Source organism: Scyliorhinus torazame, chromosome 10 (genome assembly GCF_047496885.1).
Source record: "Scyliorhinus torazame isolate Kashiwa2021f chromosome 10, sScyTor2.1, whole genome shotgun sequence".
Taxonomy (NCBI): Eukaryota; Metazoa; Chordata; class Chondrichthyes; order Carcharhiniformes; family Scyliorhinidae; genus Scyliorhinus; species Scyliorhinus torazame.
This window is the reverse complement of record NC_092716.1, coordinates 188,444,200-188,468,477: the sequence shown is the minus strand read 5'-3', so window position 1 is coordinate 188,468,477 and position 24,278 is coordinate 188,444,200. Positions and strand designations below refer to the sequence as shown.

Below are 24,278 nucleotides of genomic sequence, written 5' to 3'. Positions count from 1 at the left end.
AGGCCCAATAGAATCAAGTGTCCTCCAGGCACTTAATTGACTGCCATCAGGCAGAGCTGTCTTGACATGACATATTGGGATGCCTGAAGTCATTTTCATCAGTCCCTGCCACAAACCCCATTCCAGCTATTGACTCCATTCCACGCCCTCACTGTTGTTGGACGGTAATGTTAATGGAATCCAAGCTCGTTATTGAAGCAAAAAACAAGACACAGAGCTAATCTTTATTGAGAGAGTTTATTGACTTGTTCAGTCTCAGCTCTCCTGGCACACAACCCATTGTCCCAGCTATCCTCTATTTATACACTCTTAACTACCAGTTAAATAAACTCTTAACAACTAAACTAATAAATAAATTAACAGTCCCCTAAAGGAGCAATGTAACAAAAAGACTCAACTTTAAAAGGAAACGTATTAAATTAAAATAATGTTCTTGCGCTGATGACGCACCCCAGCCAGTGCAGAACCCACCGGTCGCAGAGGCCATAAGCATGCCGGAGGACACTCTGGTGTGAATGTAGCTGCAAAATAAGGGCAGATCATCTAATAACCCCCTAAAAACAACACTTCCAACAGTGCACCACTCTTGGTACCGCACCGGAGCATCTGCATTGATTTATGTGATCAAATACTGGAGGCACTTGAACCCACAACCTTCTGAATTAGAGGCAAGGATGGTATCAGCTGAGCCACAGCCGATTCCTCATTTATATTTTCTGATGTTGTGCTGGGATTTGAACTCATGTTTGCACAACATTGGTCGAGAACTCTGGGCTACTAGTTCAAGAACATTACCATTATGCTACTAAGGTCCCGAGTTCTAGATGACACTAATATTTAAAGTTAATAATGCTGTTTGTTATCTATATCAATGATTTCGATGACAATGTACAAGGCATGATAAGTAAGTTTGCAGATGACACTAAAATAGGTGGCATTGTAGACAGTGAGGAAGTTATCAAAAATTACAACAGGATCTTGATCAGCTGGGGAAGTGGGCTGAGAAATGGCAAATGGAGTTCAATACAGATATGTGTGTGGTGTTGCATTTTGGAAAGGCAAATCAAGGTAGGACTTTTGCGGTGAATGGTAGGACCTTGGGGAGTATCATGGAACAGAGGGACTTTGGAGTTCAGGTGCACGGTTCTCTAAAGGTGGAGTCACAGGTAGATAGGGCAGTGAAGAAGGCTTTTAGCATGCTGGCCTTCATCAGTCAGGGCATTGAGTACAGAAGTTGGGAAGTTATGTTGCAATTGTACGAGACGTTGGTGAGGCCACACTTGGAGTATTGTGTTCAGTTTTGGCCGCCTTCCTATAGGAAAGATGTTATTAAACTGGAGAGAGTGCAGAAGAGATTTACAAGGATGTTGCCAGGACTCAAGGGACTGAGTTATCGGGAGAGATTGGACAGGCTAGGACTTTTTTCTTTGGAGTGTAGGAGACTGAGGGGTGATCTTGTAGTCGTGTATAAGATCATGAGAGGCATGGATAGGGTGAATGCACTTGGTCTTTTTCCCAGGGTTAGGGAATCGAGAACTAGAGGGCATAGGTTTAAGTTAAGAGGGGAAAGAATTAATGGGAAGCTGAGGAGCAACTTTTTTACACAGAGGGTGGTACGTATGTGGAATGAGCTGCCAAGGGAAGTGGTTGAGGCAGGGACATTGACAACATTTAAAAGACATTTGGACAGATACATGAATAGGAAAGGTTTAAAGGGATATGGGCCAAATGGGGTTAACTTAGATGGGCTTTTTGGTTGGTATGGACCAGTTTGGGCCAAAGGGCCTGTCTCCATGCAGTAGATTCTATGAATATTGTTGCCTGTTTTTGAACCGTAAACGTGCCCCCAGAAGACATAAGTGATAACTACTACACTACAGAAACGCTGCTATACCCTATTAATAAGTGCTCAAAGATAATTAATACTGTTATGGGCCAGGGTTTAGAGAACCCCAAAGTGTATCATGGAGTTCACGTGACCCAGAACTTTTAATAGATTGTGGTATGGGGAGAGCATGGCCCACTCTACAGGTGTGGTACAGCAGAAATCGAAAAGTATTTTTTAAAGCAAAACAATGTTTATTCTATGTACTCAAGTTAACCTTTTTAAAACATACAGTGAACATCTTAGCAACCATCAATTCAAATACAACCCCCAAAGAATACAACACAAAATAATCCTTAATAAATTCCCAAATAACATCCAGAAGACAAAAGACCCTTTTAACACAGAGATCAGGTTTAAATTCTCTAATGAGAGCAGTTATCCACTTGAAATCACACAAATGAACACTCTTTAGCCTGTAGAGAGATCCATGCACATCTGCTGGCTTTCACTGCAGCTCTTCTCTCTGAAAACTCACTCTGTAGCAGCCTGCTCAAAAACGAAAGTAAAGCAGACAGACAGCCCAGCTCCACCCAATCTCTGGCATCACTGCAGTGATAAACACCCATTTCTTAATGGTACACCCACTGCAGTTATTCTATAAAAACACCCATTCCTTGAAGGTACTCTCGCATGACAACTCCCCCCAAGGGAAACCATCAACTTCAAGATGGTTTCATTTTTGACCTTTTCACTATCCTTTAAGAAATGCACACAGTAAATATACATTCTCGTTTCAAAAAACAACACACGCAAACAGGTACAATAATAATATAGTCCATTTTTTGTTCTTCTTCTTCCGACTGGAATCCTTCTCAATTGACAGTCTCTTTGAACAAGAAGGTCTCTGCACGATCTGTCCTTTTCTCTACGACTTGACATTTCCCTTTAAAGTCATATACTTTAGTTCAATCTGATCACAGAGTCCCTTGTAATTCTCCAACACAGGAGCATTGGTTATCACAGCTTTCAGGCAGTCAAAGGCCTGTTGAAACTCCGCTGTCCACTGAAATTTTCGACGTTTCTTCAGCAAGTCCATCAGTGGAGCAATCACGCTACAAAAATGTTTCACAAATGTTCGATCAAATCCACTCATGCCAAGAAATCGCATTATTTCCCTTTGTCTTGAGGGTATTGGAAACTCCTCAATAACTGTTGTCTTCACATCCCGTGTGACCATTGGACCCTGTCCGTTTGTATGGCCAAGGAAATTGACTTGGGCTTTTCCAAATTCACTTTTGGCTAGGTTTACCACCAAACCCGCTTCCTGAAGTCGATCGAAAACCTCCATCAGATGTTTTAAATGTTCTTTCCATGTCTGGCTGAAAATTGCCAGATCGTCGATGTATACCAATTGGGTAATCCTGAAACAACTTTGTTGGTTAACCGTTGAAATGTGGCTGGGGCGATTTCCATGCCAAATGGGATAACTTTGAATTGGTATATACCATCTGGAGTCACAAAAGCTGAAATCTCCTTCGCCCTTTTGGATAAAGGTACCTGCCAGTAACCTTTAAGTAAATCCAGTTTGGAAATAAAAGCTGATTGTCCCACTTTCTCAATGCAATCCCACAAATGTGGGATAGGATAAGAGTCCATTCCTGTAACTGCATTAACCTTTCTATAGTCCACACACAACCGTTGGGTACCGTCTGGTTTAGATACCATCACTATGGGTGAGCTCCATTGGCTGCAACCCACTTCAATTATGCCATTTTTAAGCATACTCTCAATCTCTTTGTTAACTTGTGCCAATTTTAAAGGGTTAAGTCTATATGGATGTTGTTTGATTGGAACAGCATTTCCCACATCTACATCATGTATAGCCATTTTAGTACTTCCCAATTTGTCTCCACAAACTCTTTCAGGTCAGTTTGTTTTTCCTCTGGAAGGTAACTTAACAATTTATCCCAATTTTTAAGAACATCCTCATTTTCCAATTTAATTTGAGGCATGTCAAATTCACAGCCATCTGGATTTGGTTTGTCACTTTGAGTTATTATCATTAAAACCTCCTCCTTTTTCTCTCCTTCCCTTTCAAAGTACCTTTTAAGCATATTTGCATGACACACTCGGTGAGTTTTCCTTCTATCTGGCGTTCTTACCACATAATTCACCCATTTCCTTTCAATGCACGGTAGCATTGTGGATAGCACAATTGCTTCACAGCTCCAGGGTCCCAGGTTCGATTCGGGCTTGGGTCACTGTCTGTGCGGAGTCTGCACATCCTCCCCGTGTGTGCGTGGGTTTCCTCCGGGTGCTCTGGTTTCCTCCCACAGTCCAAAGATGTGCAGGTAAGGTGGATTGGCTATGCTAAATTGCCCTTAAGTGTCCAAAATTGCCCTTCGTGTTGGGTGGGATTGCTGGATTGTCGGGATAGGGTGGAGGTGTGGACTTTGGGTAGGGTGCTCTTTCCAAGAACCGGTGCAGACTTGATGGGCCGAATGGCCTCCTTCTGCACTGTAAATTCTATAAAATAAAAAGAAATCTACCTGATAATATCCACAAAACCTTGATTTTAAAGGTTCTCCTACCATTGGTAACAATACTAAAACTTTATCTTCACTGGCAAAACTACGGACTTTGGATTTCTTGTCCGCTACCCGTTTCATCACATTTTGTGCAACTTTTAAACGTTGTCTAACCAATTCCCCTGCTCTATTTAATCGTTCCCTAAAATTTGACACTTAATCCAATAATGTAATTTCCAATTTCTCACTCACCAATTTTTCCTTAATCAATTTAAGTGGTCCTCTTACCTCATAACCAAAGATTAGTTCAAAATGACTGAATTTGGTTCACTCATTAGATGCATCCCTAATTGCAAACAGTACGAATGCAATTCCTTTATCCCAATCCTCTGGACAATCGTGACAATAAGCCCTCAATATTGTCTTTAATGTCTGATGCCACCTTTCTCACGCTCCCTGCGATTCTGGATGGTATGCAGTTGATTTAAATTGTTTTATTCCTAAGCTATCCATAACTTCTTTGAATAACTTTGAGGTAAAATTTGATTCTTGATCCGATTGTATTTCTGTGGGTGGTCCATATTTAGTAAAGAATTTAAGTAACTCCTCCACAATCCTTTTAGCTGTAATATTATGTACTGGAATGGCCTCTGGAAACCTAGTAGACACATCCATTATAGTCAAAAGATATTGATTCCCACTTTTTGTTTTCGGAAGCGGTCCTACGCAATCAATTAGGACCCTTGTAAAAGGTTCCTCAAATGCTGGAATGGGTATTAAGGGCGCTGGTTTTATCACTGCTTGAGGTTTCCCTATCACTTGACATGTGTGACATGATTGACAAAATTTTACTACATCTTTATGTAGTCCAGGCCAATAAAAATGTTTTTGGATTTTAGCTTGAGTTTTCCTTATTCGCAAATGACCTCCCACTGGTACCTCATGTGTAACTCGCAACACCTCCTTTCTATACTCTACCGGCAATACCACTTGATGAACTTCTGCCCACTTTTCATCTGCCTGCATATGTAAAGGTCTCCATTTTCTCATCAAGACATCACTTTTACGGTAATAACACTCTGGTATACACTCATCCGTATATGCTTTCTGATACACCCGTTTTATTTCTAGATCTTTTTGTTGTAACTCCGCCAATGTTCCTGAACTAAAAATATCTGCCTCATCCTCCACCTGTTCTTGTTCTTTTTCAACCATCTGATCAAAAATCGTTTCTGATAATTGCTCTTCGACTTCATCTTCACTCTTTGATTTCTCCTCTTGTCTTAACCTGTGGCTTTGCGACCTTGTTACTACACAATCAGGAAAAATCCTAGGATATCCATCTTTCAACACTTCAGTTGTCTGATTTTCCACTGGCTTATCAACCACAGTAGGCATCACTCCCACCTGCGATCCAGCTATATCATTACTCAAGGTAAACTGTATTCCTGGACAAGATAGTTTCTCTATTACTCCTACTACCACTTCACCACTCTTCACTGGACTTTCCAACCTTACCTTATATAATGGAACACTACTCCTCTCACCCTGAATTCCACATATCACCACCTTTTCTGGCAACATTCTTCCCAAACTACATAATTCCTCATCTCTTACCATTCAAGATTGACTAGCTCCCGTATCTCTTAAAATTGTGACTATCCTTCACAGGCTGAAACTAATGTCGGAAACCAAGCTTTGATTTATGAACTAATTCATAATCATCTGCCATTTCTGCTGCTAACCTCACAGTTTTAACCCTCTGCTCTTCCACATGGGTTCTCACTACATCAGGAATTGAATTTTTAAACTCCTCCAAAAGTATAATTCTGCACTGTAAATTCTATGATAATCTATGATAATTTCTCTGAGAGCTTCATACGTTTGGTCTATTTTCAAAGCTCTCATCCACCTATTAAAATTACTCTGTTTGATCTTTTCAAACTCCATGTATGTTTGACCAAATTCTTTCCTTAAATCTCTAAACCTTTGTCTGTAGGTTTCAGGCACTGGTTCTTTCTCACTATCCTCATCACTATCATCCAACTGTACGTTTCCCTTTACATCTGCCAATTTTAACTGACTGTCATGTTTCATGGCCATTTTCTGAAGTTCAAACTCTCTCTCTTTATCTTTTTCCCTGATCTGCATCTCCCTTTCTCTTTCTTTTTGTTCTATTAGGGCTATTCTTTCTTTTCTCATTTCTTCTCTCTCCTTTTCTTTGTCCTCTCTATCTCACTCTCTTTTTCCTCTCTCTCTTTCGTATTCAAGCTGCTTTAATTCTTTCTCATGTTCCATTTATTTGATTTGTAACTGAATTTTTGCCATTTCCAATGAGTCAAACTGTATCTAAAGCAACTTTAAATGCTTAGCCCCGCCGTAATTACCTCAGATTTTTGCATTTTGTCAGGTAATGTTAACTGCAATGTTTTTTGCCAAATCTAACAGTCTGCTTTTAGTCTCTGTCCATAAGGTACTGTGTGTGACCGTCTCGACCCCCAAAAACTTCTCAGCCTCTGAAAGAGCCATTGTCCACAACACATTCCCCACTTAAACTGGAATACCACACCTGAAAAGCAATCACAATATGCTCACCCCTCACTGTCTTTAAGTTCACTAAGCCAATCCAATAGATAGACTTTTATCCCGGACATGCCCCCAGTTTGTTATGGACCAGGGTTTAGAGAACCCCATACTGTATCATGGCGTTCACCTGACCCACAACTTTTAATAGATTGTGGTATGGGCACAACTCTACAGGAGTAGTACAGCAGAAATTGAAAAGTATTTTTTAAAGCAAAACAATGTTTATTCTATGAACTCAAGTTAACCTTTTTAAAACATACAGTGAACATCTAAGCAACCATCAATTCAAATACAACCCCCAAAGAATACAACACTAAGTAATCCTTAATAAATTCCCAAACAACATCCAGAAGAAAAAAGATCCTTTTAACACAGAGATCAGGTTTAAATTCTCCAATGAGAGCAGTTATCCCTTTGAAATCACCCAAATGAACACTCTTTAGCTTGTAGAGATCCACACACATCTGCTGGCATTCACTGCAGCTCTTCTCTCTGAAAACAAAAACTAAAAACTCACTCTGTAGCAGCCAGCTCAAAAACGAAAGTAAAGCAGACAGACAGCCCAGCTCCACCCACTCTCTGACATCACTGCAGTGATAAACACCCATTTCTTAAAGGTACACCCACTACAGTTATTCTATAAAAACTCCCATTTCTTAAAGGTACTCTCACATGACAATACCCATCACCTGTTTCTCTTTAACAGTGTGATTGTCATGACATTAACAAACCTTAACAATGCAATTGACAAGAGATTAACAGCTGAACCAGATTGTTCACAACCTTGGTGTTGTATTTGACCCTAAGATGAGCTTCAATCAAACATCAGGATGTCTCGAAGCTGGTACAGGATATTCTGGAGGGGCAGGATGAACAGCCAGTGGTCGTGGTACACATCGGTACAAACGACATAGGTAAAAAAAGGGGTGAGGTCCTAAAAGCAGAATACAGGGAATTAGGAAGGAAGTTGGAGAAATCGGACCTCAAAGTTAGTGATCTCAGGATTACTCCTGGTGCCCCGTGCTAGTCAGAGTAGAAATTACAAGATGTATAGGATGAATATGTGGCTGAAGAGATGGTGTCAGGAGGAGGGTTTCAGATTCCTGGGGCATTGGGACCAGTTCTGGGGGAGGTGGGACCTATACAAACTGGACGGGTTACACCTGGGCAGGACTGGGACTGATGTCCTAGGGGTGCTATTTGCTAGAGCGGTTGGGGAGGGTTTAAACTAATATGCCAGTGGGATGGAAACCTATGCAAGGAGTCAGAGAAAGAGGGAGCAAGGACAAAAGCAAAAGATGGAAAAGTGAAGAAGAAAAGTGAAAGGTGGAGAAACCAAGGGCAAAATTCAAACAGGGCAATAGAGAAAAATATTGGGAGCAAGACAAACATTGTGAAAAAGACAAACTTAAAGGCTCTGTGCTTTAATGCATGGAGCATTTGCAATAAAGTGGATGAACTAATCGAGCAGATAGATATAAATGGGTATGACATAATTGGGATTACGGAGACATGGCTGCAGGGTGAACAGGGATGGGAATGTTGCTGATTTTCTCCTTGGTTCAATTGCTCTGTTTTATTACCTTTGCTCTCGAGTCGCCAGGTATCTTTATGATACCGCCACGAGGTTCAAGTCCGAGTAATGATCAATAACCCAATACACCGATTAGTAAGATTTAAATCAAAGCACATTTATTATACACAGTAATCGCTACTCATGCAAAAATTCTACGTCTAAGCTACTTCGATAACTAACAGGCCTATACTTAACTTCGGACTGGCCCAGCAGGTCAGGGGAACAAATGGCCTTTCGTTCGGGTTCTGAGTCTGCGGGATTCGAAGTTGGTACGGATTGGTAGCTAGGAGCGCCTATCTCGTAGCGAGCGTTGAATTAAGTCTCGCGTCAGTCGACGATCACTGCACCGGTCACGGTCAATGTTGGTTCATGTTGCTGGGTGACCCGGGCAGGAAGAAGAGAGAGCAATTTGAACTTGGGGCTCAACTCTTATAGTCCCCAGGGGCTTCCCGCCTTTCGGGGCGGACCCTGTACCTGGTCCCAAGTGATTGGACTTTGTCCCAATCGCTTGGTTCGATTTTCTCCAATACTGGAGCGGTTCCCTGATCGATGGGCGGTCTTGAGGTGCTCGTTCACCTCCTTTGTGTTGGCTCCTGCTGGCGCCGAGGAGTCTGGCTTTGCTTTATGTGTCCAAAATGTTACTTATTGTTCCCGGGGATTGCTCATCAGTATGCAGATGGCTGCTACTTTGTTATGCTGATGGCCGCTGGTATCGATGTTGTCTGGCCTTTGCAGAGGTAAATACATAGCAAACCTGCAGCCGCTGGTTTCTGTCTTGTTGGCTGACTTTCCCATCAGCCTTTGCCGTTCGCCATTTTAAATCGGGAGTTGGCCAATTTAGGTGGCTACAGGAACTGAATGTCCCAGGGTTTTCAGTATTTAGGAAGGACAGGCATAAAAAAAAAAGTTGTGGCGTGGCACTGCTGGTTAAAGAGGAAATTAATAAAGTAGTGCAAAAGGATATCAGCTCTGACAATGTGGAATCTGTATGGGTAGAGTTGGAAATACCAAGGGACAAAAAACATTAGTGGGTGTCATATATAGACCCCAAACTGCAGTGGTGAGGTTGGGAATGGCATTCAACAAGAAATTAGAGATGCATGTAACAAGGGAATATCGGTGGTGAGTAGTGAATTTAATAAGCCTTGCCTGGTCCCGTGTCTGTTCTTCTTTTCTGTTTTATTTGTTTTTATATAAGGCAGGAACCGGAAGTTCGACCTCTGGCAAGTCCCCCCCCCCCAACCAATAAATTCTGGTGGAGAGGAAACCCGAGACACTACACGTGTAGTGTCTCCCACCCGCCCTCCTCCTCGAACCTAATAATAAGACCCATTGGTGTAAGGTAAGTGCCATATTATATTATTATATTATTAGCATTGTGCAGGTCAAGGTTCGGAGGTGGAGGAGCAGTCTCTGTCAGCGAGAGAACCTGAGAACATCTCAGACACTCAGAAGGTAAGAAGGTAAGTAAGTGATTTTTACTTTTATACCTTTTTTCAAATTGTGTGTCGGGGGGAAACTGAAGTGACATCACAGAAAAGCTGTGACCTGAGTGGCTGGTTGGGATTCTAACCTAAATTTTAAAAAAAAAATTTGAGTATTTGGGAACTAATTAAACATAATAACTTAATTATAATTTAGAGGATATCTAAGCCAGAGATCGGAGAGTATTATAGTTAGCTATCGCATTTCTATTAGAAATCTAGTGCTAGGAAACAGATAGTTGACAGTAACTTTACAATTAAAAAAAAAAGTATTTAAAAAAAAAGACAAATTTTAATTTTAATTAATTGACGCAATGTCAGTTAGAGGGGTGCTGTGCTCTGACTGTGAGATGTGGCAGGTCCGGGAGGCTTCCAGCGTCCCGGATGGCTTCATCTGCAGAAGGTGTACCCAACTGCAGCTCCTCACAGACCGCATGGTTCGGTTGGAGCAGCAATTGGATGCACTTAGGAGCATGCAGGTGGCGGAAAGCTTCATAGATCGCAGTTATGTAAATGTGGTCACACCCAAGGTGCAGGCAGAGAAATGGGTGACCACCAGAAAGGGCAGGCAGTCAGTGCAGGAATCCCCTGTGGTTGTCCCCCTCTCGAACAGATATACCCCTTTGGATACTGTCGGGGGGGATAGCCTATCAGGGGAAAACAGCAGCAGCCAGAGCAGTGGCACCACGGCTGGCTCTGATGTTCAGAAGGGAGGGTCAAAGCGCAGAAGAGTAATAGTAATAGGGGACTCTATAGTCAGGGGCACAGATAGGCGCTTCTGTGGACGTGAAAGAGACTCCAGGATGGTATGTTGCCTCCCTGGTGCCAGGGTCCAGGATGTCTCCGAACGGGTAGAGGGAATCCTGAAGGGGGAGGGCAAACAGGCAGAGGTCGTTGTACATATTGGTACTAACGACATAGGCAGGAAGGGGCATGAGGTCCTGCAGCAGGAGTTCAGGGAGCTAGGCAGAAAGTTAAAAGACAGGACCTCGAGGGTTGTAATCTCGGGATTACTCCCTGTGCCACGTGCCAGTGAGGCTAGAAATAGGAAGATAGAGCAGACAAACACGTGGCTAAACAGCTGGTGTAGGAGGGAGGGTTTCCGTTATCTGGACCACTGGGAGCTCTTCCGGGGCAGGTGTGACCTGTATAAGATGGACGGGTTGCATCTAAACCAGAGAGGCATAAATATCCTGGCCGCGAGGTTTGCTAGTGTCACACGGGAGGGTTTAAACTAGTATGGCAGGGGGGTGGGCACGGGAGCAATAGGTCAGAAGGTGAGAGCATTGAGGGAGAACTAGGGAATAGGGACAGTGTGGCTCTGAGGCAGAGCAGACGGGGAGAAGTTGCTGAACACAGCGGGTCTGGTGGCCTGAAGTGCATATGTTTTAATGCAAGGAGCATTACGGGTAAGGCAGATGAACTTAGAGCTTGGATTACTACTTGGAACTATGATGTTGTTGCCATTACAGAGACCTGGTTGAGGGAAGGGCAGGATTGGCAGCTAAACGTTCCAGGATTTAGATGTTTCAGGCGGGATAGAGGGGGATGTAAAAGGGGAGGCGGAGTTGCGCTACTTGTTCGGGAGAATATCACAGCTATACTGCGAGAGGACACCTCAGAGGGCAGTGAGGCTATATGGGTAGAGATCAGGAATAAGAAGGGTGCAGTCACAATGTTGGGGGTATACTACAGGCCTCCCAACAGCCAGCGGGAGATAGAGGAGCAGATAGGTAGACAGATTTTGGAAAAGAGTAAAAACAACAGGGTTGTGGTGATGGGAGACTTCAACTTCCCCAATATTGACTGGGACTCACTTAGTGCCAGGGGCTTAGACGGGGCGGAGTTTGTAAGGAGCATCCAGGAGGGCTTCTTAAAACAATATGTAAACAGTCCAACTAGGGAAGGGGCGGCACTGGACCTGGTATTGGGGAATGAGCCCGGCCAGGTGGTAGATGTTTCAGTAGGGGAGCATTTTGGTAACAGTGACCACAATTCAGTAAGTTTTAAAGTACTGGCGGACAAGGATAAGAGTGGTCCGAGGATGAATGTGCTAAATTGGGGGAAGGCTGATTATAACAATATTAGGCGAGAACTGAAGAACATAGATTGGGGGCGGATGTTTGAGGGCAAATCAACATCTGACATGTGGGAGGCTTTCAAGTGTCAGTTGAAAGGAATACAGGACAGGCATGTTCCTGTGAGGAAGAAAGATAAATACGGCAATTTTCGGGAACCTTGGATGACGAGTGATATTGTAGGCCTCGTCAAAAAGAAAAAGGAGGCATTTGTCAGGGCTAAAAGGCTGGGAACAGACGAAGCCTGTGTGGCATATAAGGAAAGTAGGAAGGAACTTAAGCAAGGAGTCAGGAGGGCTAGAAGGGGTCATGAAAAGTCATTGGCAAATAGGGTTAAGGAAAATCCCAAGGCTTTTTACATGTACATAAAAAGCAAGAGGGTAGCCAGGGAAAGGGTTGGCCCACTGAAGGATAGGCAAGGGAATCTATGTGCGGAGCCAGAGGAAATGGGCGAGGTACTAAATGAATACTTTGCATCAGTATTCACCAAAGAGAAGGAATTGGTAGATGTTGAGTCTGGAGAAGGGGGTGTAGATAGCCTGGGTCACATTGTGATCCAAAAAGACGAGGTGTTGGGTGTCTTAAAAAATATTAAGGTAGATAAGTCCCCAGGGCCTGATGGGATCTACCCCAGAATACTGAAGGAGGCTGGAGAGGAAATTGCTGAGGCCTTGACAGAAATCTTTGGATCCTCGCAGTCTTCAGGGGATGTCCCGGAGGACTGGAGAATAGCCAATGTTGTTCCTCTGTTTAAGAAGGGTAGCAAGGATAATCCCGGGAACTACAGGCCGGTGAGCCTTACTTCAGTGGTAGGGAAATTACTGGAGAGAATTCTTCGAGACAGGATCTACTCCCATTTGGAAGCAAATGGACGTATTAGTGAGAGGCAGCACGGTTTTGTGAAGGGGAGGTCGTGTCTCACTAACTTGATAGAGTTTTTCGAGGAGGTCACTAAGATGATTGATGCAGGTAGGGCAGTGGATGTTGTCTATATGGACTTCAGTAAGGCCTTTGACAAGGTCCCTCATGGTAGACTAGTACAAAAGGTGAAGTCACACGGGATCAGGGGTGAACTGGCAAGGTGGATACAGAACTGGCTAGGCCATAGAAGGCAGAGGGTAGCAATGGAGGGATGCTTTTCTAATTGGAGGGCTGTGACCAGTGGTGTTCCACAGGGATCAGTGTTGGGACCTTTGCTGTTTGTAGTATATATAAATGATTTGGAGGAAAATGTAACTGGTCTGATTAGTAAGTTTGCAGACGACACAAAGGTTGGTGGAATTGCGGATAGCGATGAGGACTGTCTGAGGATACAGCAGGATTTAGATTGTCTGGAGACTTGGGCGGAGAGATGGCAGATGGAGTTTAATCCGGACAAATGTGAGGTAATGCATTTTGGAAGGGCTAATGCAGGTAGGGAATATACAGTGAATGGTAGAACCCTCAAGAGTATTGAAAGTCAAAGAGATCTAGGAGTACAGGTCCACAGGTCATTGAAAGGGGCAACACAGGTGGAGAAGGTAGTCAAGAAGGCATACGGCATGCTTGCCTTCATTGGCCGGGGCATTGAGTATAAGAATTGGCAAGTCATGTTGCAGCTGTATAGAACCTTAGTTAGGCCACACTTGGAGTATAGTGTTCAATTCTGGTCGCCACACTACCAGAAGGATGTGGAGGCTTTAGAGAGGGTGCAGAAGAGATTTACCAGAATGTTGCCTGGTATGGAGGGCATAAGCTATGAGGAGCGATTGAATAAACTCGGTTTGTTCTCACTGGAACGAAGGAGGTTGAGGGGCGACCTGATAGAGGTATACAAAATTATGAGGGGCATAGACAGAGTGGATAGTCAGAGGCTTTTCCCCAGGGTAGAGGGGTCAATTACTAGGGGGCATAGGTTTAAGGTGAGAGGGGCAAGGTTTAGAGTAGATGTACGAGGCAAGTTTTTTACGCAGAGGGTAGTGGGTGCCTGGAACTCGCTACCGGAGGAGGTAGTGGAAGCAGGGACGATAGGGACATTTAAGGGGCATCTTGACAAATATATGAATAGGATGGGAATAGAAGGATACGGACCCAGGAAGTGTAGAAGATTGTAGTTTAGTCGGGCAGTATGGTCGGCACGGGCTTGGAGGGCCGAAGGGCCTGTTCCTGTGCTGTACATTTCTTTGTTCTTTGTTCTTTTATCATGGGTGATTTTAAACTTCACATAGATTGGGCAAATCAAATTAGCCACTATGCCGTAGAGGAGGAATTCCTGGAGTATATACGGGATGGTTTTCTTGACCAATATGTGGAGAAACCAACTAGAGACCAGGCCATCTTAGACTGGGTACTGTGTAATGAGAAGGGAGTCATTGCACATCTGGCTGCACGAGACCCCTTGGGGGTGAGTGACCATAACATGATAGAATTTTTTATCAAGATGGAGAGTGAAGTAGTTAATTCGGAGACTAGGGTGCTAAAGGGAACTATGAAGGTATGAGGCATGTGTTGGCCTTGATAGATTGGGGAGAGTTACTTAAAGGGATGACAATGGATGGACAATGGCAAACATTCAAGGAATGCATAGGGGAACTACAGCAACTGTTCAATTTGTCTGGCACAAAAGCAAAGGGGGTAAGAGGGCCAATCCATGGCTTACAAAGGAAATTAGAAATAGTATCCGATACAAGGAAGAAGCATACAGATTGGCCAAGAAAAATAATATGTCTGAGGATTGGGAGCAGTTTAGAATTCAGCAAAGAAGGACGAAGGGATTGATTAAGAAGGGGAAAGTACAGTACGAAAGAAAGACTGACACTAAGAGTTTCTATAGATATGTGAAGAGAAAGAGATTGGTAAAGAGAAATGTAGGCCCCCTACAGACAGAAACAGGGGAATGCAGAATAAGGGACAAAGAAATGGCTGACCAATTGACTACATACCTTGGTTCCGTCTTCAAAAAGAGGTCACAAATTAGATACCAGAGATGTTGGAGAATGAAAGGTTTAGTGAGAGGGAAGAATTGAGGGAGATCGACATTAGTAGAGAAATCGTGCTGGGAAAATTGATGGGTTTGAAGGTGGATAAATCCCCAGGGCCTGAGAATCTGCATCCCAGAGTGCTTAAGGAGGTGGCTCTGGAAATAGTGGATGCATTGGTGGTCATCTTCCGGGATTCTATCGACTCTGGAACTGTCCCTGCAGATTGGAGGATAGCTCACGTCACTCCGATATTCAAAAAGGGAGGTAGAGAGAAAGCAGGGAATTATAGACCAGTAAGCCTAACATCGGTAGTGGGGGAAATGTTTGAATCCATTATCAAGGATTTTATAGCGGAACATTTAGAAAGCAGTGGCAGGATCAGTCAGAGTCAGCATGGATTTATGAAGGGAAAATCATGCTTGACAAATCTGTTGGAATTCTTTGAAGATGTAACCAGGACAATTGACAAGGGGGAGCCAGTCAATGTGTTATATTTGGACTTTCAGAAGGCATTTCACAAAGTCCCGCATAAGAGATTATTGTGCAAAATTAAAGCACATGGGATTGGGGGAGATGTATTGAGGTGGATAGAAAACTGGTTGGCAGAGAGGAAACAAAGAGTAGGGATCAATGGGTCCTTTTCAAATTGGCAGTAACTGTGGGGTACCATAGGGATCGGTGCTGGGACCCCAACTATTCACAATATATATTAATGATTTGGATGAGGGAACAAAATGTAACATCTCAAAGTTTGCAGATGATACCAAATTAGGTGGGAGGGTGAATTGTGATGGGGATGCAGGGATCCTACAGCGTAATCTGGACAGGCTGGGCGAGTGGGCAAATCAATGGCAGATGCAGTATAATTTGGATAAGTGTGAGGTTATTCATTTTGGAAGCAAAAACAGGAAGGAAGATTACTACCTGAATGGTTGTAAATTGGGAGAAGCGAGTGTACAGCGGGACCTGGGTGTCCTTGTGCACCATTCGCTGAAGGTAAGCATGCAGGTGCAGCAGGCGGTAAAGAAGGCTAATGGTATGTTGGCCTTCATTGCGAGAGGTTTCGAGTATAGAAGCAGGGATGTGTTGCTGCAATTGTACAGGGCCTTGGTGAGGCCGCACCTGGAGTATTGTGTGCAGTTTTGGCCTCCTGCCCTGAGGAAAGATGTTCTTGCTCGCGAGGGAGTGCAGCGAAGGTTTACCAGACTGATTCCAGGGATGGCGGGAGTGATTGACTAGATTCGGATTGTTCTCGCTGGAGTTCAGAAGAATGAGGGGGGATCTTATAGAGACATATAAAATTCTAACAGGACTAGACAGGGTAGATGCAGGGAAGATGTTACCAATGATGGATGTGTCCAGAACCAGGGGTCACAGTCTGAGGATTCAGGGTAAACCATTTCAGACAGAGATAAGGAGACATTTCTTCACACAAAGAGTCGTGAGCCTGTGGAATTCATTGCCACAGGAAGTAGTTGATGCTATAACTTTGAATATATTCAAGAATTGGCTAGATATAGCACTTGGGGAGAATGGGATCAAAGGCTATGGGGAGAAAGCAGGATTAGGCTATTGAGTTGGATGATCAGCCGTGATCGTGATGAATGGCGGAGCAGGCTCAAAGGGCCAAACGGCCTCCTCCTGCTCCTACCTTCTATGTATGTATCAATATTACCACTAAGACTTCCCATTTCCACCTGCATAACAGCACCGACTCCACCCCTGTCTGAACTTATCTGCTGATGAAACCCTCATTCCTGTCATTGCTACCTCCAGACGCGATTATTTTAATACACTCCTGGCTGACCACCCACATTCTGCCCTCTGTAATCTTGAAGGCATCCGAAAGTCTGGTGCCCATTATTTAACTTACAGCCAGTCCCATTCACCAATCACCCCTGTTCTCTCTGACCTACATTGGCTCCCGTGCAAGCAATGCCTCGATTTTAAAAACCTCGTCCTTGTTTGCAAATCCCTCCATTGCCTTGCCCCATCCTATCTCTGTACCATCCTCCAGCCCCACAACCCTCCGAGACATCTGCACTCTTCTGATTCAGACCTCTTGAGCATCCAGATTTTCAACTCTTCACCACTGGTGGCTGTGCTTTCTGTTGCCTCAGCCCTAAGTCTGGAATTCCCTCCTAAACCTCTCTAACTCTCTATTTAACTTTCCTTATTGAAGCACTCATTAAAACCTACCTCTTTGACCAAGCCTTGTGTGGCTCAATGGGTAATTTTGTTTTATAATACTTCTGTGAAGCACCTTGGAAAGTTTTATTATGTTAAATGTACTATATAAATACAGATGTTGTTGATTGAGGTTGAATTACTGATTGACGTTTCTGGCTGTTAGATGGTGATGGCCATGTTTATGATCTGATCAATGACGAGTTACCAGATGTGCAGCTTTCAGACGAAGATAAGAAGAAAAACGCCGAACTATTGGAGGAAGCAAAGAAGATCAGTGAGAGGTTTCTCACACGTCGATGCCGCCGTTCCAAAACCAGCCCTTCTGATTCTCCGCCAGGTAAACCAAGCTTTTCATAGCTGCTGGAAATCACTTTTACTGTCCTGTTCAGGTGGCCGCAGTCTCCTTCTACACTGCCGCGTCAGACGCTCCTAGGACAGGAGCAGCACCGGTTAGAATCAAAGTAAAGCTCCCTCTAGACTGTCCCCATCTAAGAGTCCCAGGGTAGGTACCAGCCAGCATTAGTACAGTGTACAATTACATCTATATTGTCCCATCAAACACCCAGGGACAATACATTGGGCATTAAGTAGTCGAATGTCAAAGTGTGAAGGTTGTGAACTGAAGGAAGTCACTGAGATGTGGATAAGGATTTTGAAACCCATTCCTGGTGACCCAGGGAGTCCGTGATGTCTGTCAGGAGTTTTGAGCAGGTGCAGTCACTGCAGAGGATCACTGAATGAGTTCCATCTATGAAAGTTGGCAGTATGGAGACCGGGCTGTGGGCACAGAAAGCGAGTCTCATGGAAAAGCAAAAATGTGAGCTGTGTCTCAGTGAGTTGGACTCACCCTCGGAAGCTTGTGGGTTCAAGTCTTATTCCAGAGCCTGCAGCACAAAGATTTAGGCTAACAATGGGCAGCACGATAGCACAAGTGGATAGCACTGTGGCTTCACAGCGCCAGGGTCCCAGGTTCGATTCCCCGCTGGGTCACTGTCTGTGCGGAGTCTGCACGTTCTCCCCGTGTCCGCGTGGGTTTCCTCCGGGTGCTCCGGTTTCCTTCCACAGTCCAAAGATGTGCAGGTTAGGTGGATTGGCCATGCTAAATTGCCCTTAGTGTCCAAAAAGGTTAGGAGGGGTTATTGGGCTACGGGGATAGGGTGGAAGTGATGGCTTAATGTGGGTCAGTGCAGACTCGATGGGCCGAATGGCCTCCTTCTGCACTGTATGTTCTATGTAATACTCTCAAGTGAAGTACTAAGGGAGTGCTGCACTATTGCAGGGGCCATTTTTGGAATGTGATATTAAACCAAGATCCTGTCGGTCATTTACGGACATAAAAGATCCCACCACACTGTTTTGAGAAGAGCTAGAGAGTTCTCCCTTGTGTCCTGATACATTTTAACCCTCAACCAACATCTAATGCAGATTAAATACAACAGAAAATGCTGGAAATACTCAGCAGTTCAACCACCATTGGTACAGCAAGAATTAAAGTTAACATTTCATGTCAATGACCTTTCTATCAGAACCTAAAACAACCTATTTGGTCAAGTATGTTGCTGTTTGTGGGATCTTGCTGTGTACGAATTGACCGCAGCATTTCCTACTCCTGCAATTTTGAAGTCCTTTATTGTCTGTAAAGTGCTTTGGGACATCCTGAGATTGTGCAAGGTGCTATAGAAATGTAAGTCCTTCTCGGACAGATGGAACAGAATTGCAGCAGCATTGAATGGGGAGTGTTGAACCGGAGGAAGAGGAGGAGCCCCATAAACCTGCTTCGCCATTCAATCAGATTATGGCTGATCTGTATCTCTACACCAAATTACTTGGCCTCAATAAAAGACAAAATTGTTTGATAATAGAAAGGGGTTAATCACAAACACAGTAAGATCTGCAGTTCCCACTAACCAGTTGCAGATGCTCCCTTTAGATGTCTAAGTGTTAGTAAATACCTGTTTATGATTTCTGCTGTCTATCCTTGTCTGGTAAATTCTTAGTCTTGTCCATGGCATTTCTGCATGATGTTTTTCCTTTTTATTCATTGCAGCACTCACTCCATCACGGACTCCAATAGCTTCCCCGAGTCCCTCCAGAAGTAACTCTGTGACCATTCAGCCGCAGATTGGTAGGTGTGCAGTGTCAGTGTGTGTGTTACAGGAACAGCACTATGTATACTGATAGGTTTCCAGACGTCTCATTCCTGTTTATATTTTCCCACCCCCTTTGTAGAATCGTAGAAAGTTACAACAAAGAAAGAGACCAAGTCCATTCTCTCCAGCAAGGAGCTATCCAAGTCCTTGGTCCACATCTCCCTCTTCAACGACTCATTCTCCAACATTGGGCATCTCCATTCAAATTGTTTTTTATTTGTTCATGGGATATGGGTGTTGCTGACTAGGCTAGCATTATTGCTCATCACTAATTGTCCCTGAGAATGTGTTGGTGCAATTCCAAACTTCTAACCTCTACCACCAAGAAGAAAAGGGCAGCAAGCACATGGAAACACCCTACCTGCAAGTTCCCCTTCAAATCAGACACCATCCTGACATGGAACTACCATTCGTTCACTGTTGCTGGGTCAAAATCCAGGAACTCCCTCCCTATCTGTTTCAAGTATAAAGACAGTAGCCTTCATCGGTGTGTTCTCAGTGAGAGGTCGTTATTGAACTGTTCTTTAGATGACAGAGGCAGCCTCATGGCATAGTCACATGACTATGGAAAGGCAGAGGTGTCAATGAGACTGGTTATGTTTCAAAATCCAAAGATCTCTTTCTTCATCTCAAAACGATAGACCCAAAAATCCCCTTTTCCCAGTGAACAAAAAAGACACATTTGCATGCATGGCCCTGTGTGACTGAGCAACCCAAGTTACCTGCTGTACATACATAATTCTCATGCATTAACAACTGTTTGCCCTGCTAGTTGGTCTCTTAATGGCCCACATGCGTGGTGACATTTTCTGTATGTCTGTGTGATGTGCCTTATTTGGAGAGTGTCGTGGACTTTGTGACCACTGTCCCATTGTGGTTGTTGGTGACTCATGGACCTCTGGGATTGATAGTAGTTTGTACTCATTACAGCTGGTGAGATCTCTTCTGACTGCTCAATTGCTGTGAAGGAGAAACTTTGCTGATTGAGCACATATGCATGCAGTTATGCAGTTACACCTGCATATCTGGTTAATTTTTTTCAACTCCCGCTTTGAGTTGCCAGCTGTGAAATTGTGGGTCTCATGGTACCTTTGTGTTGTCGCTGAAATTTGTTGAATTTGAAATTCATTGAAGGGCTCCATGTGTTTTTAAAGGTACATACTCAGCTGGAATCTTACTCTACAACTCTTCCAGTTCAGCTCTGATGTGTATGTTTTCCTATAATACATTTACCTTCATCTCATGCATTTCATTGCACTGACGTGGTTGGCAATCACCTTGTGGTTTACTTGAATATTGTCGCCTTCTCTCTGGGAGTCTTCTGTCACCCTCTCTGGAACCTTTTCTTTCCCTTGCTCTGGGGTATCTTTCTGTCCTTTCTCTGGGGTCTTTTGCTTTGCCAAAGCTTTGTCGAGCTTTGACAAAGGGTCATCTGGACTCGAAACATTAGCTATTTCCTCTCCCTACAGATGCTACCAGACCTGCTGAGATTTTCCAGCATGTTCTCTTTGGTTTTAAGATATCTGCTTCCAGGGACAGCCTCATATGACGACAGAAAGTCAAAGGTGTCAGTCAGACTAGTTACATTTCAAAACCAAATCCTAATAACACTGTGAGTGTACTGACATCTGCAGTGGTTCAAGAAGGTGGCTCACCACCATGTTCTCAAGAGAAATTAGGGATGGGCAATGAATCCCTTGCCAGCAAAGCCCACAACCTAAGAACAAATTAACAGTGTTTGCACTGTTTCACCTGGTTCGTGAAGAAGGAGATGTAGTTATGCACATAATCTAGGCTGGTGTTCCAGTGCGGAATGTTCTGTGTGCAAGTTGTTTTATTTTGAATGAGAGATTAAACAATGGTCCTGTCTTCCCTCTAAAGTGGATTTAAAAGATCGCATGACACTATTTTGAAGAAGAGCAGGGGAGTTCTGCCTGGTATCTTGGGGCGGAGATGCCGGCGCTGGACTGGGGTCACAATCCGTGATTGTGAATCTGCCTCCACTTCACCTGCTGAAGGAGCAGAGCAGCGCTCCGAAAGCTTGTGATTTCAAATAAACCTGTTGCACTTTCACCTGATGTTGTGAGACTTCTTACTGGAGTCCTGGGGCCATTATATATATATATCCCTCAATCAATATTATAGAACAGATTATCTGGTCATTATCATAGTGCTGTTTGTGGGATCTTTTTTCTCTTTCTGTTTAAAAAAAAATAAAAAATTAATTTAGAGTACCCAATTCTTTTTTTCCAATTAAGGGACAATATGGCGTGGCCAATCCACCTACCCTGGACATCTTTGGGTTATTGGGGCGAAACCCACGCAAACACGGGGAGAATGTGCAAACACCACATTGGGAGAATGTGCAAACACCACATGGACAGTGACCCAGAGCCGGGATTGAACCTGGGACCTCTGCGCCGCGAGGCAGCAGTGCTAACCACTGTGCCAGTGTGCTGCCCCTGTTTGTGGGACCTTGCCATGTGTCAGTTGGCTGCTGCATTTCCTACTTTACAACAGTGACTACACTTCAAAAGTACTCAATTGTGTTTGAAAAGTATGGGGCATTTTAGTAGGCCACAAAGTGAGTCCACACCAAGTTGTAGAAAGAAATAGAGTTTTATTACAATAACTATTATTTACGCGGCACGAAAGACCCCAGCCAGGTCTCTCCTTCATGTCGGTTCCTGTAGCGCACAATGACTTGCGCGAGACGAGAAGCGATGAAGTCTATCTAGGCTTTATTAAGCGTGACTTGTCCCCAGCAGCTCAGCAACAGAATGAGGCTGCGGGGAGAAGCTCGAGCTCTTATACTCCGCCTTCAGGGCGGAGCCAGAAGTCGGCAGATCCAACCAGGACCCGGGACCTGTCAGCCAATAGCCTCTCGGCTTCACAGGTACCACATGACCCCTAATACATACCACCACATTCACCCCTTGTTTAAAAGGAACCCGGCGGGGTGGCGGTTCGCATGGTGGTAGGGGTTTACAAGGCTGGCCCTGGAACAAATTTCAGACTGTGTTAATACGGATTTAGCCCTACACTGGGCTATGTACAAGTTTGTGAGAACTATTTACAATACGGGCAAAAACATTATTTTTGTTACAACAACATTCTTGCTTTTTCTTGGTGTCACGCGGATTCCACGAGTCGAGCGGGCGGTCTGGTCTTCCTCATCGATCGCCTCAGCCCCGGTGGTGGTGCAGGTGCTTGCTCGGGCGTTGTCGTCTCCGGGAGCGTTTCGCTGTTTGTTCCTGTTTTACTCCTGGGCGGGCATGGGAGGAGGACCGAGCCCCCCGGGAAGGGGGCGGTCGCGGGGTGCGCCGGTGGCAGGGAGGGGGTGATCGGTGTCGGGGGTGTGTGTGTGTTGCCGGCGGCCGCCAGGTCCTGCAGGGAGACCGTGTCCTGTCGGCCGTCGGGGTACGCCACATAGGCGTACTGCGGGTTCGCGTGGAGAAGGTGGACCCTCTCGACCAACGGGTCCGATTTGTGCGCCCGCACATGTTTCCGGAGCAAGATGGGTCCTGGGGCCGCCAGCCAGGACGGCAGCGACGTTCCGGAGGAGGACTTCCTGGGGAAGACAAGGAGGCGCTCATGAGGCGTTTGGTTAGTGGTAGTACACAGCAGCGACCGGATGGAGTGGAGAGCGTCCGGGAGGACCTCCTGCCACTGGGAAACTGGGAGATCCCTGGACCGTAGGGCCAGTAGGACGGTCTTCCAGACCCTGCCGTTCTTCCAGACCGTGCCGTTCTCCCTCTCTACTTGCCCATTCCCCCGGGGGTTGTAGCTGGTCGTCCTGCTCAAGGCTATGCCCTTGCTGAGCAGGAACTGGCGCAGCTCGTCGCTCATGAAGGAGGACCCCCTGTCGCTCTGGATATACGCGGGGAAACCGAACAGTGTGAATATGGTGTTAAGGGCTTTAATGACTGTGGCCGCTGTCATGTCAGGGCAGGGGATGGCGAAGGGGAAATGGGAGTACTCGTCCACCACGTTCAGGAAGTATGCGTTGCGGTCGGTGGAGGGGAGGGGCCCTTTGAAATCCAAACTGAGGCGTTCAAAGGGGCGGGAAGCCTTGATCAGGTGCGCTCTATCCGGCCTGAAAGTGCGGTTTGCACTCTGCGCAGATGTGGCAGTTCCTGGTGACTGTACGGACCTCCTCCACAGAGTAGGGGAGGTGGCGGGACTTTATAAATTGGTAGAATCGGGTGACCCCCGGGTGGCAGAGGTCTTCGTGGAGGGCTTCGAGGCGGTCTATTTGTGCGTTGGCACATGTGCCACGGGACAGGGCATCAGACGGCTCGTTCAGCTTTCCGGGACAATACAAGATCTCATAGTTAAAGATGGAGAGCTCGATCCTCCACCTTAAGATCTTGTCATTCTTAATTTTGCCCCGCTGTGCATTATCGAACATAAAGGCTACCGACCGTTGGTCAGTGAGGCGAGTGAATCTCCTGCCGGCCAGGTAATGCCTCCAATGTCGCACAGCTTCCACTATGGCTTGGGCTTCCTTTTCCACTGAGGAGTGGCGGATTTCTGAGGCGTGGAGGGTCCGGGAGAAAAAGGCCACGGGTCTGCCCGCTTGGTTAAGGGTGGCCGCCAGAGCTACATCGGATGCGTCGCTCTCGACCTGGAAGGGGAGGGACTCGTCGATGGCGCGCATCGTGGCCTTTGCGATATCCGCTTTGTTGCGGCTGAAGGCCTGGCAAGCCTCTGTCGACAGGGGGAAGGTAGTGGACTGTATTAGCGGGCAGGCCTTGTCTGCGTACTGGGGGACCCACTGGGCGTAATATGAAAAGAAGCCCAGGCAACGTTTCAGGGCTTTGGAGCAGTGGGGGAGGGGAAATTCCATAAGGGGGCGCATGCGTTCGGGGTCGGGGCCTATTACTCCATTGCGCACT

At 45.2% G+C, this 24,278-nt stretch overlaps 1 protein-coding gene across 4 annotated transcripts in view; it reads left to right on the top strand.

Moving 5' to 3' along the window:
* Positions 1-24,278, top strand: part of mrvi1 (murine retrovirus integration site 1 homolog) — a 317,269-nt gene that overhangs the window by 184,945 nt on the left and 108,046 nt on the right. For all 4 annotated transcript variants that reach the window (XM_072466158.1, XM_072466161.1, XM_072466160.1 and 1 more), the window contains 2 exons: positions 17,394-17,567; positions 19,278-19,355. In XM_072466158.1, coding sequence (XP_072322259.1) covers positions 17,394-17,567; positions 19,278-19,355 — 252 coding nt within the window. The remainder of the gene's footprint in view (positions 1-17,393; positions 17,568-19,277; positions 19,356-24,278) is intronic.